The 21,958-nt window shown below is 40.4% G+C and overlaps 1 protein-coding gene across 2 annotated transcripts; it reads right to left on the reverse strand.

The window, feature by feature from the left end:
* Positions 1-108: 108 nt before the first annotated feature.
* LOC119722009 lies at positions 109-10,452 on the reverse strand. Of its 2 annotated transcripts, none has more exons than XM_038191983.1 (5): positions 8,629-10,452; positions 7,570-7,638; positions 6,040-6,123; positions 4,886-4,969; positions 109-3,744 (listed from the first exon to the last, which is right to left on the reverse strand). In XM_038191983.1, the coding sequence occupies exons 1-5, from the start codon at positions 10,262-10,264 to the stop codon at positions 3,569-3,571; spliced, it is 2,049 nt and encodes a 682-aa protein (XP_038047911.1). In that variant the 5' UTR covers positions 10,265-10,452; the 3' UTR covers positions 109-3,568. The 2 variants fall into 2 exon arrangements, with proteins under 2 accessions (XP_038047911.1, XP_038047912.1); XM_038191984.1 differs by having other exon boundaries at positions 3,625-3,744; positions 4,886-4,953.
* Positions 10,453-21,958: the final 11,506 nt, after the last annotated feature.

The raw sequence follows: 21,958 nt of genomic DNA on the forward strand, positions 1-21,958 counted from the left end.
GGCTCCTGAAATATAATGCCGTATACATGTTATATTTAGGACCCCCCCCCCCAAAAAAAACAAGGAAATAATGTTGCAGCCTGACGCCAATTTTTCTTCATATATCATCTCAATGAAGGTCAGTTATTGCAAAAAAATGATGATAAGACATGAATCCGGGACTTTCCAATTTTTTTTAGGAAATATTTGGACAGTTTTCTTGATTATAGACTTTGTACACAACTGCTGAAGTGCAGGTTGCAACATTTTTTCCAAAAACAACATCGGCTTATGTTACCTATGTACCCTTTTTTGAAGACCCGGACATTATTTTTGTCAGGAAAATTGTTTTATCCCCCTCCAAAATAAAACCAAAAAAACCCATCAAAACCCATACATAACTACCTTTTACCCTTGACTACATGCAGACACCTACACAAATGTACATAAAGATCCCCCCAAAATATGTCATTTTGAAGCAGAATTTTCCAGGGGCCTTAACTCACGTACTAGAGAAAAGACTGTGTCTTGAGGTAAAATGCTGCAAATAACACTTTGCCGCCCTTCAACTTACAGAAAAGTACATACAAGTCTGTAAAATCGACCATTCAACAGACAAAAATCACTTCCACTTTTTGGAATTGTTGAAATTTGCTGTGAATATATATTATAATGTGACTGACTTTATGTACCGGTATGTGATTTGTTTTCAAATAGATTCTCCCTGGATAAAATATTTTTAATCGAAACCCCAGAGTTTTTTTGTCAAAAATGTTCTCAAACATCAACTATTACAATAACCACTTTAACAATCGAAAAACCCAATAACTTTTATTAAATTTAAACATGAACACTCAAATAGTCCTGGTACTTTACTGGATGACAATAAAACTTTGATTCGCATTTCACAATCACATTTTACACCAGCAACTAATGACTGTACTCTACCGGTACGCTCAAATAGTCCTGATATGGCGATAAACCTTTGATTTGCATTTCACAATTACATTGACAGTTGAGAGATGTATTTCCACCAGTCACCAAAGGCAGTACTCTACCTTTAATGCATTTGTCGAGAGTGGTGACTAACAATGAGTTGGGGTCAAGTGATTTTCATAAACAAGCATTATTCGAAAACATACAATTAGTAAGAAAATTCCTTTGATAAAAAACACACATATATCAACTGAAGCTCCATAACTTTGCTGCCCTACCACTTGAGGACAAAATCAACATAAGAAAAAATTACTCCAACCTATCCATTTGAAATTATTAGAATTTACTGTGAATATAATGTGACTGAATTCATAGAAGTTATTGTTTGTCTTATTTTCCCCCTGAAAACAGGCTCTCCATATAAAGAATGTTTTGATGAAAAATCCATTTATTACAATACATTTGTTTGATTTGCAAACCATCCAAGTTTTTTTTGTCAAAAACGTTCTCAAACATCAACTATTACAATAACCACTCTAACAATCGACAAAGCCCAATAACTGTTATTAAATTTTTAGCATGAGTACTCGAATAGTCCTGATACTTTTCTTGATGGCGATAAACCTTTGATTCGCATATTTCACAATTACATTGAAAGTTGAGAGTTGTATTTCCACCAGTCACCAATGGCAGTACTCTACCTTTAATGCATTTGTCGAGGGGGGTGACTTATTATGAGGTGGGGTCAAGTGATTTTCATACACACATTATTCGAAAACATACAATTAGTAAGAAAATTCCTTTGATAAAAAAACACACGATATATCAACTGAAGCTTCATAACTTTGCCGCCCTACCACTTGAGGACAAATTCAACGGAGACAAAATATACTCCAACCTATCCGTTTGAAATTATTAGAATTTACTGTGAATATAATGTGACTGAATTCATAGAAGTTATTGTTTGTCTTATTTTCCCCCTGAAAACAGGCTCTCCATACAAAGAATGTTTTGATGAAAAATCCATTTATTACAATACATTTGTTTGATTTGCAAACCACCCAAGTTTTTTTTGTCAAAAGCGTTCTCAAACATCAACTATTACAATAACCACTCTAACAATCGACAAAGCCCAATAACTGTTATTAAATTTTTAGCATGAGCACTCGAATAGTCCTGATACTTTCCTTGATGGCGATAAACCTTTGATTTGCATATTTCACAATTACATTGAAAGTTGAGAGTTGTATTTCCACCAGTCACCAATGGCAGTACTCTACCTTTAATGCATTTGTCGAGAGTGGTGACTAACAATGAGTTGGGGTCAAGTGATTTTCATAAACAAGCATTATTCGAAAACATACAATTAGTAAGAAAATTCCTTTGAAAAAAAAAACATGATATATCAACTGAAGCTTCATAACTTTGCCGCCCTACAACTTGAGGACAAAATCAACATAAGAAAAAATTACTCCAACCTTTCAGCTTGAAATTATTAGAATTTAATGTGAATATAATGTGACTGAAAGTGAATGTTTGTCTTTTTTATGAAAATAGGCTCTCCCTTGATAGAATGTTTTGGTTAAAAATCCATTAATTACAATACATTGGTTTGATTTGCAAATCCCCCAAGTTTTTCATCAAAAACATTCTCAAACATCAACTTTAACATTAATTACTTTCAACTCCAACAATCGATTATTACTTTCAACTCCAACGATCGATAATACCCAATCACTGTTGTTTAATTGAAACACAAATACTTTAAAGATTATGCAGGAAAATGTGGTGCATGTACATGTATTTCATGGGTTATTAAGAAGAGGCTCTCAGGTCAAATTCAATATTTTTTTCCTACACACACTTTCTAATAGCCAGAGTCCTTATGAAAGTTGAAAACAGATCACAAGTCTCTTGCCTAATATTTAAATGGTAAAAAATATCATTTTATTTTGATACCCTTCCATTAAAAATTGAAAAAAAAATTTGTCATATTAACAACTATATACCGGTAGGTCTGTACATTTTTTGAAAGGGAATTCTCAGTTCATGTCTGCGTGTGCATGACTATCAATCAAAGTGAGGTAGATTTAAGATTCTTTAATAAAATCTTGACTTAAATAGTCCGTGAAATCTGTTGATTTTTTTTTCCACATGCCTTTACATTTTGAACACAACTTATTTGAAAACTATTTTAAACATCAAGGCAATACTCAGCGGCGATAAAGTTCAGGTTCCAAGCCTTAAAATGGTATAAAAATAATAGTGGTACTTTTTCCGCACCGATGCTAGAGCCTCGTCAAAAAAGCTGCAGGCTTTCTGGGACACACGCTGTATTAAATATACAGGCCTACTTTTTGTTTGTACAAGTGTCGTCACGCTCAGGTTTCATACAAAAGGAGCATCAACTAAAAAGACTTTTGACAACATTTTAATGGAGGTTTTCCCACTGCCATGATTACTCCCTTGAGGATTCTTTGACTATTGGAAAAAAAAGTGCAGAAAAAAAATAAAAAGACTTTAGAGCCCCTCTTCAAGCTACATGTACGTTACTGTTTCGTGTGGTACTTAACACACAGTACCAATACAAAGCACTGTAGTACTTTGTACTGCAGTAGCCTTTATCTTGTGCTTTTTCTCCTGACCGCGTTTATTATATTATAGACCTTATACTTACGCACTGCCAGGTTCTTTTGTCCAATATGGGAACTGAAGCTGTGATACAAGCTTGACATTCCTTCTTCCCTGGTACCTTTTCTTTCAAGATGAGTTCTCTCATTTGTGCCCAGATGCAGGATGTCTCTTGTTTGGACCAAGGAAATTTGTCTCCTAAATAGAAATATTTGTAAATAAACATAAATATTTTTATAAACAAATTATTCCACATGATAAATGTACAATGTACATGTACGCAGTCAATTTTAGCAACCATCCTATATTACAAATGTAGAAGTCTTTTTCAAATGCAATCATGATAATAAAAAGAAAGATGTTATAAATTACACCATCAGTGCATAAATTAAATATTTACATTACACGTATTGCCCATGGCAACACTATTGTCTGGGCTAAATTATATAATGTCACCTTTTTTAGAAAGGTGGGAGAAAGGCTCAGTTTCAGACGTGGAAATGGTGCATTTCCCATAATAAATCCTATTTAAATAAAAACTACAATCACTACAGTTATATGTAAATACAACTTCTCAAATCAAACTCAACTCTTACAGAGTTATGTCAATGACAGCACTTTATAATCACTCAGAAGTGTTAAATCAAAATTGATTGGGTTAAATTCAACATGTTAACATGATTAATTAAAACATATACGGGGTGTGTATAAAAATAGGAAACCCAAAAGTAAATGAATATGTACAAAATCAAATAACTTTTTCCTCATAAATTATAGACAAGTGTCTGTGACCATGGATGACTGGCTGGTTTGTTATGCAACGGCTGAAATGGCAGTGGGCGAAATGGGACAACATTCAAAGCTTTGTGTGGAAAGTAGAGGTGGAAGTGACATTAAAGACATTGGTTCAAAAGGAGTTAACTTCAACAATGAGAGTGGTTTAATCACAGTGTCAACATTGAATAATTTGTTGTCAAGAAAATGTTGTCTTCTTTCGTTAAAAAAAGCCGGTTCACATGCCCTGAATACCAATTGCCAGTTTGCAACAACTTGGCCCAGTGCAGGTTTTGACCCTTGACAGAATAACAGTGACTGCTCAGTCATCCATGGTCACAGACACACAATCAGGGTATCACTGGAAAGAGGAGACATGGATCTTTCATTTGGTCTATAATTTATTTGGAAATGTTCATTAGATATTATATAAATTACAATTGGGTTTCCTTTTTTTTGTGGAACCGCCCTGTATGCAGGTCGTTTTAAATTTTTAAAGAGTTTTCACAGATCAATCTTTTTTTATCAGAAACATGTGTTTTGCAAACAATATCATGGAACCCACCCTTTCCTGATACACGAAGAGGTCTTGATCCTTCAGCTAACTCGGATGGCATCTCACGTGAGCTGGATCTGGTTTCAGTTTCGACTAAAGAATACACAAAAAAAATATGTTTCTAAACAAATGTTAAGGATGCAGGCCCTGTTCCTTGCCTGTGTGTTACACATTATATTGTTTAATGTAATACAGCTACATCTTGCAGTGGTTGGGATGTAGACAGACTGACCATTCAACCCAAGACCACAAGAATGCAGGACTGAGTTTCCCCAGCTAAGGTGGATCACACATTCTGGATGCATGGTTCCTCTTCTTGAAATTTTTTTGGGATAGCCAATCACAAGGCCCAAGACGGGCCACTCAAGGTGACGACTAAAAAGGAAGAATGGGAATAATCAAAGAGGAAATGAAAAAAGTAGAAAGACGACTATTGATGTTGCATTTTAATTGAGACAGATCGTAAGTGGATTGAAAGCAGGATGCAAGAAGTGAGGGGAAAAACTGGATGAGTATCTCCTAGTATTCGCTTTGGGGAAAACAGTGTAAGGATGAGAATGGGCAGATAAACATGTGGAGCAGCAAAATGTATGTTTAGGTGGAACAACCAGTGGAAGTCCACTGGAGCACCTGCCAAATTAACATATGTAAAAGAGGCTCAAAGAAGCTACAGAACGACTGAGAGGTTCCAGGGAAGAAGCTAGGTCACGTCCTACTAGATTTGCAATACGTCTTTAAATTTTTTTCAAGCAGGGACAAATGACAAGCTGGAGCACCAGCCCAAATATGACAACAGTATTCCATGACAGCACACATTGTGGACTTATACAAGTAGAGCATAACTGCTGGAGGAAGATATTGCCGGGCACGACATAAGCAGCCTACTATCAATGGGCCTGATATCATGTACATGTATCAAGAAAGTAGTAAGTTAAACTGAAATGTTTATAGTTGCTTTAGTAACAATTCAATTTAATTTCACTTAGGCATGGGCGTTGCACAGGGGGGCAAGGAGGGGGGGCGCTTGCCCCCCCCCCCCTGGAAAAGCAACCAAAAAAAAATAGGAAGGAAGAAAAAAAAAGAAAAAAGAAAAGAAAAAGAGGCGCGAAGTCATAGTGGTGTAAATTTAATGAGTTGGGGGGGGGGGGCAAATATCAACCTACCTCTTCTTGGAGTACACCTAGGTGCACATGAAGGGCTTGGTTCTCTGGCTGATGATGACTTGTTGAAACAGGTTTGAAGTGAGACTAGAAAAAAAAGAAGAAGACTTTTATTGAAAATTAAATTTCAACAAAATGATTTTGCATGGAATTTATAAACATTCATTGAACAGTTATCCGTAGAATTTTCCACAAAGAAAACAGGAAGGTAACAGGTAATTTTTATGTCATCTTTCAAAGCTCCAGTCAGTAGCCGTGTCACTCGTAGCTGCTCTATTTTCTTGTCTACACAATTGATAGCAACGCGAGGCCAGCGAATGATGGCCGTAAAAAGGGCTTCAGAAAATTCGCAATTTTCTTGGCAAACCACAACCGATCCAAACAAACAAAGTTGTTTTGGGTAGTTAAAGACCTACTACATACATTCATCAAGGTATTTTTTTCTATAAAGAAAGATTTCCATGCATTTTGACGATATTATTTCACGGACAAATCGACTAAAAATTAGGTCATGCAATTTCCGGTGTTTTTTTTAGAACGACGAAAGTCTCCCAAAGTAATCAAAGGAAAGAGTGAACCTTCATCTACAAGTAATCTCGTGAACGTGATGTCGTTAGTATTTAAAGAATTCTATGTACACCTAATGTTTCCAACAACTTTCATTTTTCACAACGCGAAAAGATCGTCACCATTGTAAAGCATAGAGTGAGGAACCCAAACACGGTGTGACCTTGTGACCCCATACGCATCGCCTGCACACTGATTAGTCGAGCTTGAGATGGCCTGCTTAATATTCATAAGTCATTCATTGCACGTTCGCACGTGCTGTTCAGGCTGTTGGCCTACTTACGTTCATTTACATGCGTACATGTGATTGTGAATCATGAAATCTCGCAAAAGTCTTCATTTTTTAACAGGCAATTTGGACCAAACATTAGAAGACTTCTGCACGTGTTTCACATGAAAATGAAGCGTATACTTGCCTTTATGTACTAAGCCTTGACATTTGTTTTGGCCTTTTTTAAGAATCGAATGTACACCTAAAAATTAACGGCCCTCGATTTTGTTGATAAAAAATATGATTTTGTTTGACAGGCCATAACAACACTTTATATTTGTCAAAAGCAGTTATTTTTGTTATCAAAATAAAACACACGATTTCCACTTTTTGACTTATTTAGCCATCTTGGCCAAACAGTGCATGTATTGAGGCACTTTTTGTGTTTTTCTGTAATCTCGAATACATCTCGTAAAATCTTGCGTACGCTTTTGGGCCATGCGTGCTTGACCTCGGGACGAGAAACTGACGTCAAACAGGGCTGTGTGCGTGACACGGCTACTGACTGGCTCTCTCAATTCATTATGTAATTTCAATTCCAATTATAATGGTAATGAATCAAGGCAGGCAATGCACCCTTGTTTCAATTTATTTGATGTCTTTAGCCAACATGAGTTAGTTATATCCCATAATGTAGCTGCATGAGCTGCACAGGAATAGTAAAGTTAATGTTTGTAAAAATTTGTTAAATCTACCCTGGTTCATTTCCTGTTCATCTTCATCTCCATCGTCATCAATTTCATCAGTTGCTTCCATCTCAATATCTGCATATAATTTACAAAAACAATATCCAATGAAGAAGTGGGTAGCCAGTAAGAAAAAAACTAGAAGCCCAATATAACAACAAATACCCCACACACAACAAATACCCCAAACACACCAAAGAAAGGACAGACAAACAAACAACCAAACAGACAGACAGACAGACAATATAGACGATTATGACAATTTTGAAAATTTTGATGAGAAAACTTGTTTTTCTGGTAGTGCTACACATCTATTGTGCCAATATTCTCATTATTAAGTAAATGTAAACAGACCAAATGTGAAAAGGCTTAGTCTTGCTGCAGAATAAAGACCTCTAGGTTGTGATCATATTGGCAAGAAAAGTGTGCCTTCTGCTCTGTACTCTACTGTCATGGCATGCAACACCCCATCTGTCTGAATCTTGCAACTATGACCACAACCTAACTTTTAATCCTATATTGAATTAATTGTTCTTTCTTATAACCACAAATGCCGTTTAATAAGGAGACACTTAATGGTCATAACTAGCACCTTAGGGAGACAAAATGGAATATGCTGACATTTCAATGTCACCCTTATGTCTCAGCTCCTATTTAGAGGCAGATTTTTAATGCCGTAAATAGGCTACATTGATTTCAGATTTGTATTCAAGGCACTGCAAGTGGATCACAAGTCCCTACAAGTCCATCACAAGTCTTTTAGTCTTATCACTAGCTTTTCAAATGAACCGCTTCAAAAGCATTCATTTGTCATTGTTCATCAATAGTTTCTTGTGAATGGCATTTATGGAAAGACTTGTGAGTGGATTTGTGAAACGTCTTGCAGGGAACTTGAATACAACTCTGACTCCTGGTCCCAAAAAATAATACCATAAACATATTGGGGTTGGATGGTGTAAAATTGGGGTTAAGGGTCAGAAAAGGTGGAATCTGATGTAAAGGTCCATAGGAAAGTCTCCCTTAAGTAAGGTACCACTACAGTATTGGTAAGTATGTGTATTTATTTACCTTCAACTTGTATGTCATCCAGAGACTTGCCTGCCCATTGGCCCACATCACCAGCATCAATGGCCATCAATAACTTGGAGACCTTGCACAGTTCAATTGTTGAGTCCTGCACCCTGTAGAAGTCTTTATGTATGTTGACGCTATGGCCAAGATGGCTAGCAACCCATTCTAATTGGTGTGGCTGTAGGCTTAGAATCTGTGCAACTGTTGCAGTGTATTTCTGCATTTTAGTTGTGCGGATGTCTTGTGGTGAGTCAAGAGACACTTCTGAGATAATTTCTTTGAGAACATGACCAGCCTGCATGTGTGTGGATGGTGTGTTTCTCGCAAACATATACTGGTTGGATGGAGGAATGAAAAGATGCCTCAACTTGGAAATTGCATTTAGTGATTTACTGCAGTCTGGAGGAACAATAACAGGGACTGTTCGCCCCCGTTTTCCAATCATCTTCAAGAGGTCGTGACTCTCAAGCAGCTTCTTTTCAAGAGATGTCATCTGGCATAACAGCTCTTCTACCCTTGAGTTGTTCCATCCTGGTCGATTAATGTATGTGTCAGTGGTGATCTGTGAGAGCTCCAATGGCCGTCGTTTGTTGAACAACAAGAGACGTACAAGTGTGACTTTCTGCATCCGCTTTAAAAAGCTGTAGTTGGCAGTAGAAGAAGTTGTGAACATTTCATTGCATTTCTTAACCTCACTGGTAACATACTTGGACAGTTTCTGAAGGTCACTGGTTTTAGGTAAACTCACAGGTTTCTTGCTTTTGCGAGTGTTAAGGGTATTGCAAGCTGAGGCAGAAACTTTAAGACCCCATTCTGATCTATGTAGCTGCAGAAACTTATTAGCTTCCTCTTCAGATGTGATGTCATGGGATCGTATGGCCCTTCCTCTTTTAATCCGAGCAAGCCAGGCCAAATCATATCCTGCTTTGAGGGCAAACGATGGACGCTGTAGCTCATGATCACCACCTTCCCCCTCATCCTGTCCTGCCAAATCCTCAACAGCTTGAATTACAGCATCAAACTTAGATGGCTTTAAGAAGTCACCCATAGTTACTCCGCCATCATTTACAAGTTTTTCACAAAACAAACACGCATTGAATTTGTTGTAAGCTCGGATCAAACCACCCTCTACCTCCTTCTGTTTGTAATACTCGATGTGGATTTCATCAAATGAGGAGTCACTTCCATCAGAAGATGAATCAGAAGACGGTTGCACTTTGCCATTAGCTTCTAGCTCTGCTTTACCTCTGCAAGGCCGTGGTTGGAATTGTGAGCTATTATCTGTTAGCTGGTCAAATACAATTGATTCCTCATCAGATTCAGATTCATCTGACTCCGAACCATGATAGTCTGAACTATTCTCTGAAGTGTCTGATGAGTCCTCTTCAGTTGCACTTTCTGAATTGTCAGTCGTCATCTGCACAGTTTTGCCATGAGCTTGTATGACTTTATTTTGGAAGGGCAGTTTTACAGGCTCCTGCAACAAATGACGATCATCAATGATAGAATGAAAACTTTCCATATCTATGTGACATTCGGTTTTCTGATTGCCATACACATATCCTCCACAAATATCTTCCAGGATATCAAAAGCTGAAGGATCAGGACGACATGGCACGTCTGTTGACAACATGTGAATAGGAATGCTTGCTATATTTGGTTACATCAGTGGCACAAGACACCTCAGACAGACTGCTTGGACGAGTGCTTAAGAGCATTGTGCTATTGGTGGCATCATCAGTAGACCCGGAGTCGACAGTAGGAAGCACCTCAGACAGACTGCTTGGACGAATGCTTGTGAGCATTGTGCTATTGGTGACATTATCAGTGGACCTAGAGTCGACAGTAGGAAGCACCTCAGACAGACTGCTTGGACGAATGCTTGCCAGCATTGTGCTATTGGTGACATCATCAGTAGACCCAGAGTCGACAGTAGGAAGCACCTCAGACAGACTGCTTGGACAAATGCTTGCAAGCATTGTGTTATTGGTGACATTATCAGTGGACCTAGAGTCGACAGTAGGAAGCACCTCAGACAGACTTCTTGGACGAATGCTTGCCAGCATTGTGCTATTGGTGACAGTAGGAAGCACCTCAGACAGACTGCTTGGACGAGTGCTTGCTAGCATTGCGCTATTGGTGGCATCATCAGTTGACTCAGAGTCCACAGTAGGAAGCACTTCAGACAGACTGCTTGGACGAATACTTAAGAGCATTGTGCTATCGGTGACATCATCAGTAGACCCAGAGTCGACAGTAGGAAGCACCGCAGACAGACTGCTTGGACGAGTGCTCGTGAGCATTGTGCTATCGGTGGCATCATTAGTGGACCCAGAGTCGACAGTAGGAAGCACCTCAGACAGACTGCTTGGACAAATGCTTGAGACCATTGTGCTATTGTTGACATCATCAGTAGACCCAGAGTTGACAGTAGGAAGCACCTCAGACAGACTGCTTGGACGAGTGCTTGTGAGCATTGTGCTATCGGTGGCATCATTAGTGGACCCAGAGTCGACGGTAGGAAGCACCTCAGACAGACTGCTTGGACAAATGCTTGAGAGCATTGTGCTATTGGTGACATCACCAGTAGACCCAGAGTCGACAGTAGAAAGCACCTCAGACAGACTGCTTGGACGAATGCTTGTAAGCATTGTCCTATTGGTGGCAATATCAGTGGACCCAGAGTCGACAGTAGGACGCACCTCAGACAGACTGCTTGGACTAAGGCTTGTGAGCATTGTGCTATTGGTGACATCACCAGTAGACCCAGAGTCGACAGTAGGAAGCACCTCAGACAGACTGCTTGGACGAATGCTTGAGAGCATTGTGCTATTGGTGACATCACCAGTAGACCAAGAGTCGACAGTAGAAAGCACCAAAGACAGACTGCTTGGAAGAATGCATGTGAGCATTGTGTTATTGGTGACATCATCGGTAGACCCAGAGTCGACAGTAGGAAGCACCTCAGACAGACTGCTTGGACAAATGCTTGCGAGCATTGTGCTATTGGTGACATTATCAGTGAACCCAGAGTTGACAGTAGGAAGCACCTCAGACAGACTGCTTGGACAATTGCTTGCGAGCATTGTGCTATTGGTGACATTATCAGTGGACCCAGAGTTGACAGAAGGAAGCACCTCAGACAGACTGCTTGGACTAAGGCTAGCGAGCATTGTGCTATTGGTGACATCATCAGTGGACCCAGAGTCGACAGAAGGAAGCACCTCAGACAGACTGCTTGGACTAATGCTTGCAAGCATTGTGCTATTGGTGGCATCATTAGTTGAATCAGGTTTGACAGTAGGAAGCACCTCAGACGGACTGCTTGGACGAGTGCTTGCCAGCATTGTGCTAGTGGTGACATTATCAGTGGACCCAGAGTCGACAGTAGGAAGCACCTCAGACAGACTGCTTGGACGAATGCTTAAGAGCATTGTGCTATTGGTGACATTATCAGTAGACCCAGAGTTGACAGTAGGAAGCACCTCAGACAGACTGCTTGGACGAATACTTAAGAGCATTGTGCTATCGGTGACATCATCAGTAGACCCAGAGTCGACAGTAGGAAGCACCTGAGACAGACTGCTTGGACGAGTGCTTGTGAGCATTGTGCTATTGGTGACATCATTAGTGGACCTGGAGTTGACAGTAGGAAGCACCTCAGACAGACTGCTTGGACAAATGCTTGAGAGCATTGTGCTATTGGTGACATCACCAGTAGACCCAGAGTCGACAGTAGGAAGCACCTCAGACAGACTGCTTCGATGAGTGATTGAGAGCATTGTGCTATTGGTGACCTTATCAGTGGACCCAGAGTCGACAGTAGGAAGCACCTCAGACAGACTGCTTGGACGAGTGCTTGTGAGCATTGTGCTATCGGTGGCATCATTAGTGGACCCAGAGTCGACAGTAGGAAGCACCTCAGACAGACTGCTTGGACAAATGCTTGCGAGCATTGTGCTATTGGTGACCTTACCAGTGGACCCAGAGTCGACAGTAGGAAGCACCTCAGACAGACTGCTTGGACTAAGACTGGTGAGCATTGTGCTATTGGTGACAGTAGGAAGCACCTCAGACAGACTGCTTGGACTAAGGCTTGTGAGCATTGTGCTATTGGTGACAAGACTGCTTGGAATGCTTGACACAGGACAATTATCTTCAGGATTGCAGTGAATATCTGGGTGTGTAGTTTGTGAAATGCATCTATTACTCTTCCTCCATGGCAAACAGATGTCACCATAGTCATAGGTAAGTTCTTGCCCAACGGAAATGTCCCTTAATGCAAAAAGAAACAAGTAAGGGATGCCACTGAAGACTCTTTTTTTCATGACACACAAGGGAATGACATGGTCATCATTCACTAGTCCTCCAAGCCTGGAATCATCATGGGTGGCATCAATACTGCAGGTCAACAAGACAAAAAAAAACAGTGCATAAGTTTGACTGCTCAATAAAAATACATCAGGCACATTTTCCGAATTAGAGCATGATAAGGGCATTCATCACAAATCATGGGTTACACATTTTCTGAATTTGATTATTTTCCAAACATGCATGGACTTACTCCATAGAGCATTCATCACCAATCATGGGTCACACAATTTTCTGAATTTGATTATTTACACATTTTCTGAATTTGATTATTTTCCAAACATGCATGGACTTACTCCATAGGGCATTCATCACCAATCATGGGTTACACATTTTCTGAATTTGATTATTTTCCAAACATGCATGGACTGACTCCATAGGGCATTCATCACCAATCATGGGTTACACATTTTCTGAATTTGATTATTTACACACTTTCTGAATTGGATTATTTTCCAAACATGCATGGACTTACTCCATAGGGCATTCATCACCAATCATGGGTTACACATTTTCTGAATTTGATTATTTTCCAAACATGCATGGACTGACTCCATAGGGCATTCATCACCAATCATGGGTTACACATTTTCTGAATTTGATTATTTACACACTTTCTGAATTGGATTATTTTCCAAACATGCATGGACTTACTCCATAGGGCATTCATCACCAATCATGGGTTACACATTTTCTGAATTTGATTATTTCCCAAACATGCATAAACTGACTCCATAGGGCATTCATCACCAATCATGGGTTACACATTTTCTGAATTTGATTATTTTTCAAACATGCATGGACTGATTCCATAGGGCATTCATCACTAATCATGGGTGACACATTTTCTGAATTTGATTATTTCCTAAACATGCATGGACTGATTCCATAGGGCATTCATCACCAATCATGGGCTACACATTTTCTGAATTTGATTATTTTCCAAACATGCATGGACTGACTCCATAGGGCATTCATCACCAATTATTTTTTTAAACAGTTTTCTGAATTTGATTATTTTCCAAACATGCATGGACCTACTCCATAGGGCATTCATCACCAATCATGGGTTACACATTTTCTGAATTTGATTATTTACACATTTTCTGAATTTTATTATTTCTCAAACAAGAATGGACTGACTGTGATATGATATGATAGAATAATGACAAGACTAACGATGTATTAAGTGAAGTTCTGTAGCTCATGTTCCACGCTCCATGTACAGTAATCAAGTTACCCTGGGAGGTATAGATCAAAGGTTATATGAATATGCATGGTCCCATTACATCCCCCCTTTTGAGAACAAAATCTATGAATGAAAGTGAGGGTTAAATGAACTAGATTTTGTAGCAAATTTGGAAATACATATACAATGCATTGTCCTGTGTGTCGAAGGAATGAACTAATCGCCAAATTATCATCTAATTTGCTGAACCAAGTAGGAAACTTTTCTACTTGGTGTTGTAACACATCCTTTTCGCACAATTTTCTCTTATTTTCTAAATGACAAAAACAAAACTTAAAATTTGTCTGCATAAAAAATTGTTTCTTTGTTGAACAAAGTGAACTAAAATTGTCTTTACTTAGTTACTTTTTTCTTTTACGCTAGTACTTCTTTCTGTGCCTTGTAACGACAAAAAAAAATACATTAAAAGAATAAAACTTAAAAAAAAAATGAATTTGTTGTCTCTAAGCGTTACTTGAAACAGGCTTATGTTTCAATCAGTCTTTGTGGTTTCTTCACTACGCGGCCACTGCGTGTACGGTATGGTTCAGTAGGCACAGCAGGTAAGTTAGTGATAGAGTTGTTGTTGTCACTGTGTTGTTTCTGATCAGTAGACTTGCTCCCAGTCTTCCTCAGTATAGACTTGGGGGCATGTGGGTTGAGTGACGGGGTATGTACGCTAGCAACTGGTGGGTCTGCAAAGCGGAGTGTCTTTCTCATTGGTTCAGTATTGCGAATGTGCACTCTGTTACGGCGTAAGCTTTGTCCAGTTGGTGTCTGAACAATGAATGATCTGGGTTCTGGACAAGCATCTTTGACAACTGCGGGTGTCCATTTCCCAGTGTGATGATCTTGAACCGTCACGTGTTGTCCCGGTACCAGTGATGATAGTTTGCGCATACCATCACGGTCATGGTACTCCTTCTGTTTGTCTTGGCGCTGGGCCAACCTGGCATACACGTCATCTTTGTCGTGCCGGTTGTGTCGAATCTTCGACGGAAGATTGTCCTTGAGTTTGCGACCATTGAGTAGCTCTGCAGGTGAGGGAAGAGCACTGTCTATCGGAGTTGTGCGGAGGCATAGGAGTGCAAGGTAGGGGTCCATGTTGGACTGCTTTGCCTTTGTCAAGGTCAATTTCACAGTCTGTATCATCCGCTCGATGAAACCGTTACTCCTTGGATACCTTGGGCTTGATGTTACGTGATCAAATTCCCAGTCTTGGGAGAATTTGTGGTACTCACGGCTGTCGTACTGCGGCCCATTGTCACTTATGACTTTGGTGGGGATACCTTGCTCACTGAAGATTTGTTTTGTGAGAGTTATTACCGCTGCACTCGAACACCGACCACTCACGCGACGTACAAATGTAGCTTTGGAATAATAGTCCGCGATGATGAGGTAGTCAGCATTGTCAAAATGGAATAGATCCGTTCCGACGGTCTGCCAAGGCCGCTGGGGTATCTCATGAGGTAGTAGAGGCTCATAAGACTGCTTGCGCTGATGTGTTTGGCACACAACACATTTCCCAACCAACTGTTCAATGTCCTTGTTGATACCTGTCCAATACACGCACACTTTGGCTCGCAGTTGGCATTTGTTGACACTTTGGTGTCCGGCGTGTATTTTTGCGAGTGTCTCTCGTTGCATGGATTCGGGAATGATGATTCTGTCTCCCTTGACGACTAGGCCGTTGTCGACCGACAGTTCGTCTCTACATGACCAGTAGTGACGTATGCATTTAGGCAGATCCTTGGGATCCTCCGGCCAGCCAGTCATGATTGTCTCAGACAATGGTCGTAGAGTAGAATCACTAGCTGTCTCTTGCTTGAGCTGAGTGAGTCTAGCTTGAGAGAACTGTATGGCGTAGATTGTCGTATCAAAGTTGATCTGAGGGCCATACGCGGGATTGAGTCGCGAAAGAGCGTCTGCGAGTAATAGTTCGCGTCCCGGCTTGTATACGATCGTGAAATCATAGGGCTGCAAACGCAACATCATACGCTGGAGTCTTGGGGGTGTGTTAGCGAGGCTTTTGTGTTGGATGTTCTCCAAGGGCTTGTGGTCAGACTCCACAACGAACTTTGACCCGTAAAGGTAAGTGTGGAATCGTGTACAACCAAACACCACTGCAAGCAACTCGCGTTCGATGTTTGCGTATCGTTTCTCAGTTTCTGTCAGTGCTTTGCTCGCGAATGCCACAGGTTTGTTGTTTTGCAGGAGTGTCGCTCCGAGTCCTTTCAGAGACGCGTCGACCTGTAGCACTGTGGGTTGTTGAGGGTCGAAGTGGGTGAGCGTACACTCAGTACCGATTAGCGACTTGACATTTTTGAATGCTTTCTGGTGCGATTCCGTCCACTGCCACTCGCTTTCTTTGCGTAGCAGTGCGCGGAGTGTGTCCGTATGATCAGCGAGTCTGGGGAGAAACGGCGCGAGGTACTGCACCATGCCCAGAAACTGCTGAAGTTCGTTGACATTCTGCGGTGCAGGAAGTGCATGTATGTCTTGCACCTTCTCCGGGTCGGGGTGCACACCAGAGGCATCGTACAGGCATCCGAAGAACCTAATGCAAGGGGTTCTCACCTCGCACTTGCTGAGATTGAAGATCAGGCCGTATTTGCGAGCGACTTGCATGACGTTGTGTAAGTGTTTGTCATGTTCTTCGACTGTAGAACCGAAGACTGCGATATCATCTGCAATCCCCAAAGTGCCAGGGCATTGCTCCAGGATCATGTCCATTTTCTCCTGGAAGATATCCTGGGAGACTTTCAGCCCGAAGGGTAGGCGACGGAAACGATACCGTCCAAATGGCGAATTGAAGGTTGTCAAGATACTGGACTCCTCATCCAGCACGATGCTCCAGTACCCATGTCGTGCATCCAGCTTGCTGAACACTTTAGCGCCACTGAATTGATGTGTGATTTCTTCCAGTGTTGGCGTTTTGTGATATGTCCGCTTGGAGGCTTTGTTCAGTGCTTGCGGGTCTAGGCACACGCGAAGACTGCCGTTGGGCTTTCTGCTGAATGCCAGTGACGAAACCCAGTCTGTGGGCTCCATGACCTTGGTAATGACATTCATGCTTTCCATTCTGTCCAGTTCAGTCTTAAGCTCCTCCTTGATCTGGATTGGGTACTTTCGTGGAGGATGTACGACCGGACATGCATCCTCTCGTAGCGTGATATGGTATTCACCGGGGAATTTACCAATCCCAGTGAAGCGATCAAGATACATGCTCTGGAGGTCATCTTTCGTTGGTATTGGCTGGATGGGCTCACGTTGTGTCTGCGATGTGCGATGAACACCCACGGAACTGTCACTGCGTCGCGGTGTTTTGCGTATCGCACAGTTGAGCGTGATGAGGTGGAGAGCTCGTGAGGTTGGAAGTCCAAGGATTGCCGGACCTGTAGTATCGGCGACGAAGAAATCTGCGTCAAGCCAGTCTGTCTCACCGTAGCTGCATGGAATTTTGACGCATCCGTATTGTTGAATTCGGGTTCCATTGTAGGCTGTGAGAAACGTACTTTGCGGTGTAGTGGAGCCCGGCTGAGGATACCCATCTGCGTCCAGTGATCGCGGAAACATGCGTCGAAATGTGCGAAGGGGGAGTAGGTTCCCTTGTGCGCCTGTGTCGACCTTGACATTAAACGTGTGTGATCCAGGACGATGTTTCAGTTTGATGCGAAGTATTGCGAAAAGTTCATCGCGAGTATCAGTTGAACGCTCAACGTCATCGTGATTGTGCTGGGCTGTGATGGTGTCGAAAGCGATGTTCTCAAACTGGTCCTGCATATCAGTCACTTCATACTCAACCGCGTTTACCTCGTTGGATTTACGAGGTTTGGAGCGCGATGAAGACTGACGACCGCGTTTAGGTGAGTATGATCCCCTGGTACGCGTGCGTGATTTGCGTGTGGTACGTGGTTTAGTCTTAGTGCCTGCTGTACTGAGGCACATGTGTTGCCAGTGTCCATCTTTGCCGCAACCATTGCATGTTGTGCCGTATGCGGGACACTTATCGCGAGGTCGATATGGGTGTCGTCCACCACAGTTTTTGCATTGTCCAAAAATGCATGAACTGAGTCCATCGGGCATTCATCACCAATCATTAGGGTTACACATTTTCTGAATTTGATTATTTCTCAAACAAGAATAGACTGATTCCATAGGGCATTCATCACCAATCATGAGTCACACATTTTCTGAATTTGATTATTTCCCAAACATGCATGGACTGACTCCATAGGGCATTCATCACCAATCATGGGTGACACATTTTCTAAATTTGATTATTTCCCAAACATGCATGGACTGACTCCATAGGGCATTCATCACCAATCATGGGTTACACATTTCTGAATTTGATTGTTTTCCAAACATGCATGGACTGACTCCATAGGGCATTCATCACCAATCACGAGTTACACATTTTCTGAATTTGATTGTTTTACAAACATTCATGGACTTACTCCTTAGGGCATTCATCACCAATCATGGGTTACACATTTTCTGAATTTGATTATTTCCCAAATATGCATGGACTGACTCCATAGGGCATTCATCACCAATCATGGTTTCACATTTTCTGAATTTGATTATTTTCCAAAAATGCATGAACTGAGTCCATAGGGCATTCATCACCAATCATTAGGGTTACACATTTTCTGAATTTGATTATTTCTCAAACAAGAATAGACTGATTCCATAGGGCATTCATCACCAATCATGAGTTACACATTTTCTGAATTTGATTATTTTTCAAACATGCATGGACTGACTCCATAGGGCATTCATCACCAATCATGAGTTACACATTTTCTGAATTTGATTATTTCCCAAACATCCATGGACTGACTCCATAGGGCATTCATCACCAATCATGGGTGATTATTTCCCAAACATGCATGGACTGACTCCATAGGGCATTCATCACCAATCATGAGTTACACATTTTCTGAATTTGATTGTTTTCCAAACATGCATGGACTGAATCCATAGGGCATTCATCACCAATCATGGGTTACACATTTTCTGAATTTGATTATTTCCAAACATGCATGGACTGACTCCATAGGGCATTCATCACCAATCATGGGTTACACATTTTCTGAATTTGATTATTTTCCAAACATGCATGGACTGACTCCATAGGGCATTCATCACCAATCATGGGTTACACATTTTCTGAATTTGATTATTTCCCAAATATGCATGACTGACTCCATAGGGCATTCATCACCAATCATGGGTTACACATTTTCTGAATTTGATTATTTTCCAAAAATGCATGAACTGACTCCATAGGGCATTCATCACCAATCATGGGTTACACATTTTCTGAATTTGATTATTTTCCAAAAATGCATGAACTGACTCCATAGGGCATTCATCACCAATCATGGGTTACACATTTTCTGAATTTGATTATTTTCCAAACATGCATGGACTGACTCCATAGGGCATTCATCACCAATCATGGGTTTCACATTTTCTGAATTTGATTATTTTCCAAAAATGCATGAACTGACTCCATAGGGCATTCATCACCAATCATAGGGTTACACATTTTCTGAATTTGATTATTTCTCAAACAAGCATAGACTGATTCCATAGGGCATTCATCACCAATCATGAGTTACACATTTTCTGAATTTGATTATTTCCCAAACATGCATGGACTGACTCCATAGGGCATTCATCACCAATCATTAGGGTTACACATTTTCTGAATTTGATTATTTCTCAAACAAGAATAGACTGATTCCATAGGGCATTCATCACCAATCATGAGTTACACATTTTCTGAATTTGATTATTTTTCAAACATGCATGGACTGACTCCATAGGGCATTCATCACCAATCATGGGTTACACATTTTCTGAATTTGATTATTTCCCAAACATGCATGGACTGACTCCATAGGGCATTCATCACCAATCATGGGTTACACATTTTCTGAATTTGATTATTTCCCAAACATGCATGGACTGACTCCATAGGGCATTCATCACCAATCATGGGTTACACATTTTCTGAATTTGATTATTTCCCAAACATGCATGGACTGACTCCATAGGGCATTCATCACCAATCATGGGTTACACATTTTCTGAATTTGATTATTTTCCAAACATGCATGGACTGACTCCATAGGGCATTCATCACCAATCATGGGTTACACATTTTCTGAATTTGATTATTTCCCAAACATGCATGGACTGACTCCATAGGGCATTCATCACCAATCATGGGTTACACATTTTCTGAATTTGATTATTTCCCAAACATGCATGGACTGACTCCATAGGGCATTCATCACCAATCATGGGTTACACATTTTCTGAATTTGATTATTTCCCAAACATGCATGGACTGACTCCATAGGGCATTCATCACCAATCATGGGTTACACATTTTCTGAATTTGATTATTTTCCAAACATGCATGGACTGACTCCATAGGGCATTCATCACCAATCATGGGTTACACATTTTCTGAATTTGATTATTTCCCAAACATGCATGGACTGACTCCATAGGGCATTCATCACCAATCATGGGTTACACATTTTCTGAATTTGATTATTTCCCAAACATGCATAAACTGACTCCATAGGGCATTCATCACCAATCATGGGTGACACATTTTCTGAATTTGATTATTTCCCAAACATGCATGGACTGACTCCATAGGGCATTCATCACCAATCATGGGTTACACATTTTCTGAATTTGATTATTTTCCAAACATGCATGGACTGACTCCATAGGGCATTCATCACCAATCATGGGTTACACATTTTCTGAATTTGAATATTTCCCAAACATGCATGGACTGACTCCATAGGGCATTCATCACCAATCATGGGTTACACATTTTCTGAATTTGATTATTTTCCAAACATGCATGGACTGACTCCATAGGGCATTCATCACCAATCATGGGTTACACATTTTCTGAATTTGATTATTTCCCAAACATGCATGACTGACTCCATAGGGCATTCATCACCAATCATGGGTGACACATTTTCTGAATTTGATTATTTCCCAAACATGCATGGACTGACTCCATAGGGCATTCATCACAAATCATGGGTTACACATTTTCTGAATTTGATTATTTCCAAACATGCATGGACTGACTCCATAGGGCATTCATCACCAATCATGGGTTACACATTTTCTGAATTTGATTATTTCCCAAACATGCATGGACTGACTCCATAGGGCATTCATCACCAATCATGGGTTACACATTTTCTGAATTTGATTGTTTTCCAAACATGCATGGACTGAATCCATAGAGCATTCATCACCAATCTTGAGTTACACATTTTCTGAATTTGATTATTTTCCAAACATTCATGGACTTACTCCTTAGGGCATTCATCACCAATCATGAGTTACACATTTTCTGAATTTGATTATTTTCCAAATATGCATGGACTGACTCCATAGGGCATTCATCACCAATCATGGTTTCACATTTTCTGAATTTGATTATTTTCCAAAAATGCATGAACTGAGTCCATAGGGCATTCATCACCAATCATTAGGGTTACACATTTTCTGAATTTGATTATTTCTCAAACAAGAATAGACTGATTCCATAGGGCATTCATCACCAATCATGGGTTACACATTTTCTGAATTTGATTATTTCCCAAACATGCATGGACTGACTCCATAGGGCATTCATCACCAATCATGGGTTACACATTTTCTGAATTTGAT

This window comes from Patiria miniata, unplaced genomic scaffold, assembly GCF_015706575.1.
Source record: "Patiria miniata isolate m_02_andy unplaced genomic scaffold, ASM1570657v1 HiC_scaffold_14, whole genome shotgun sequence".
Lineage (NCBI taxonomy): Eukaryota > Metazoa > Echinodermata > Asteroidea > Valvatida > Asterinidae > Patiria > Patiria miniata.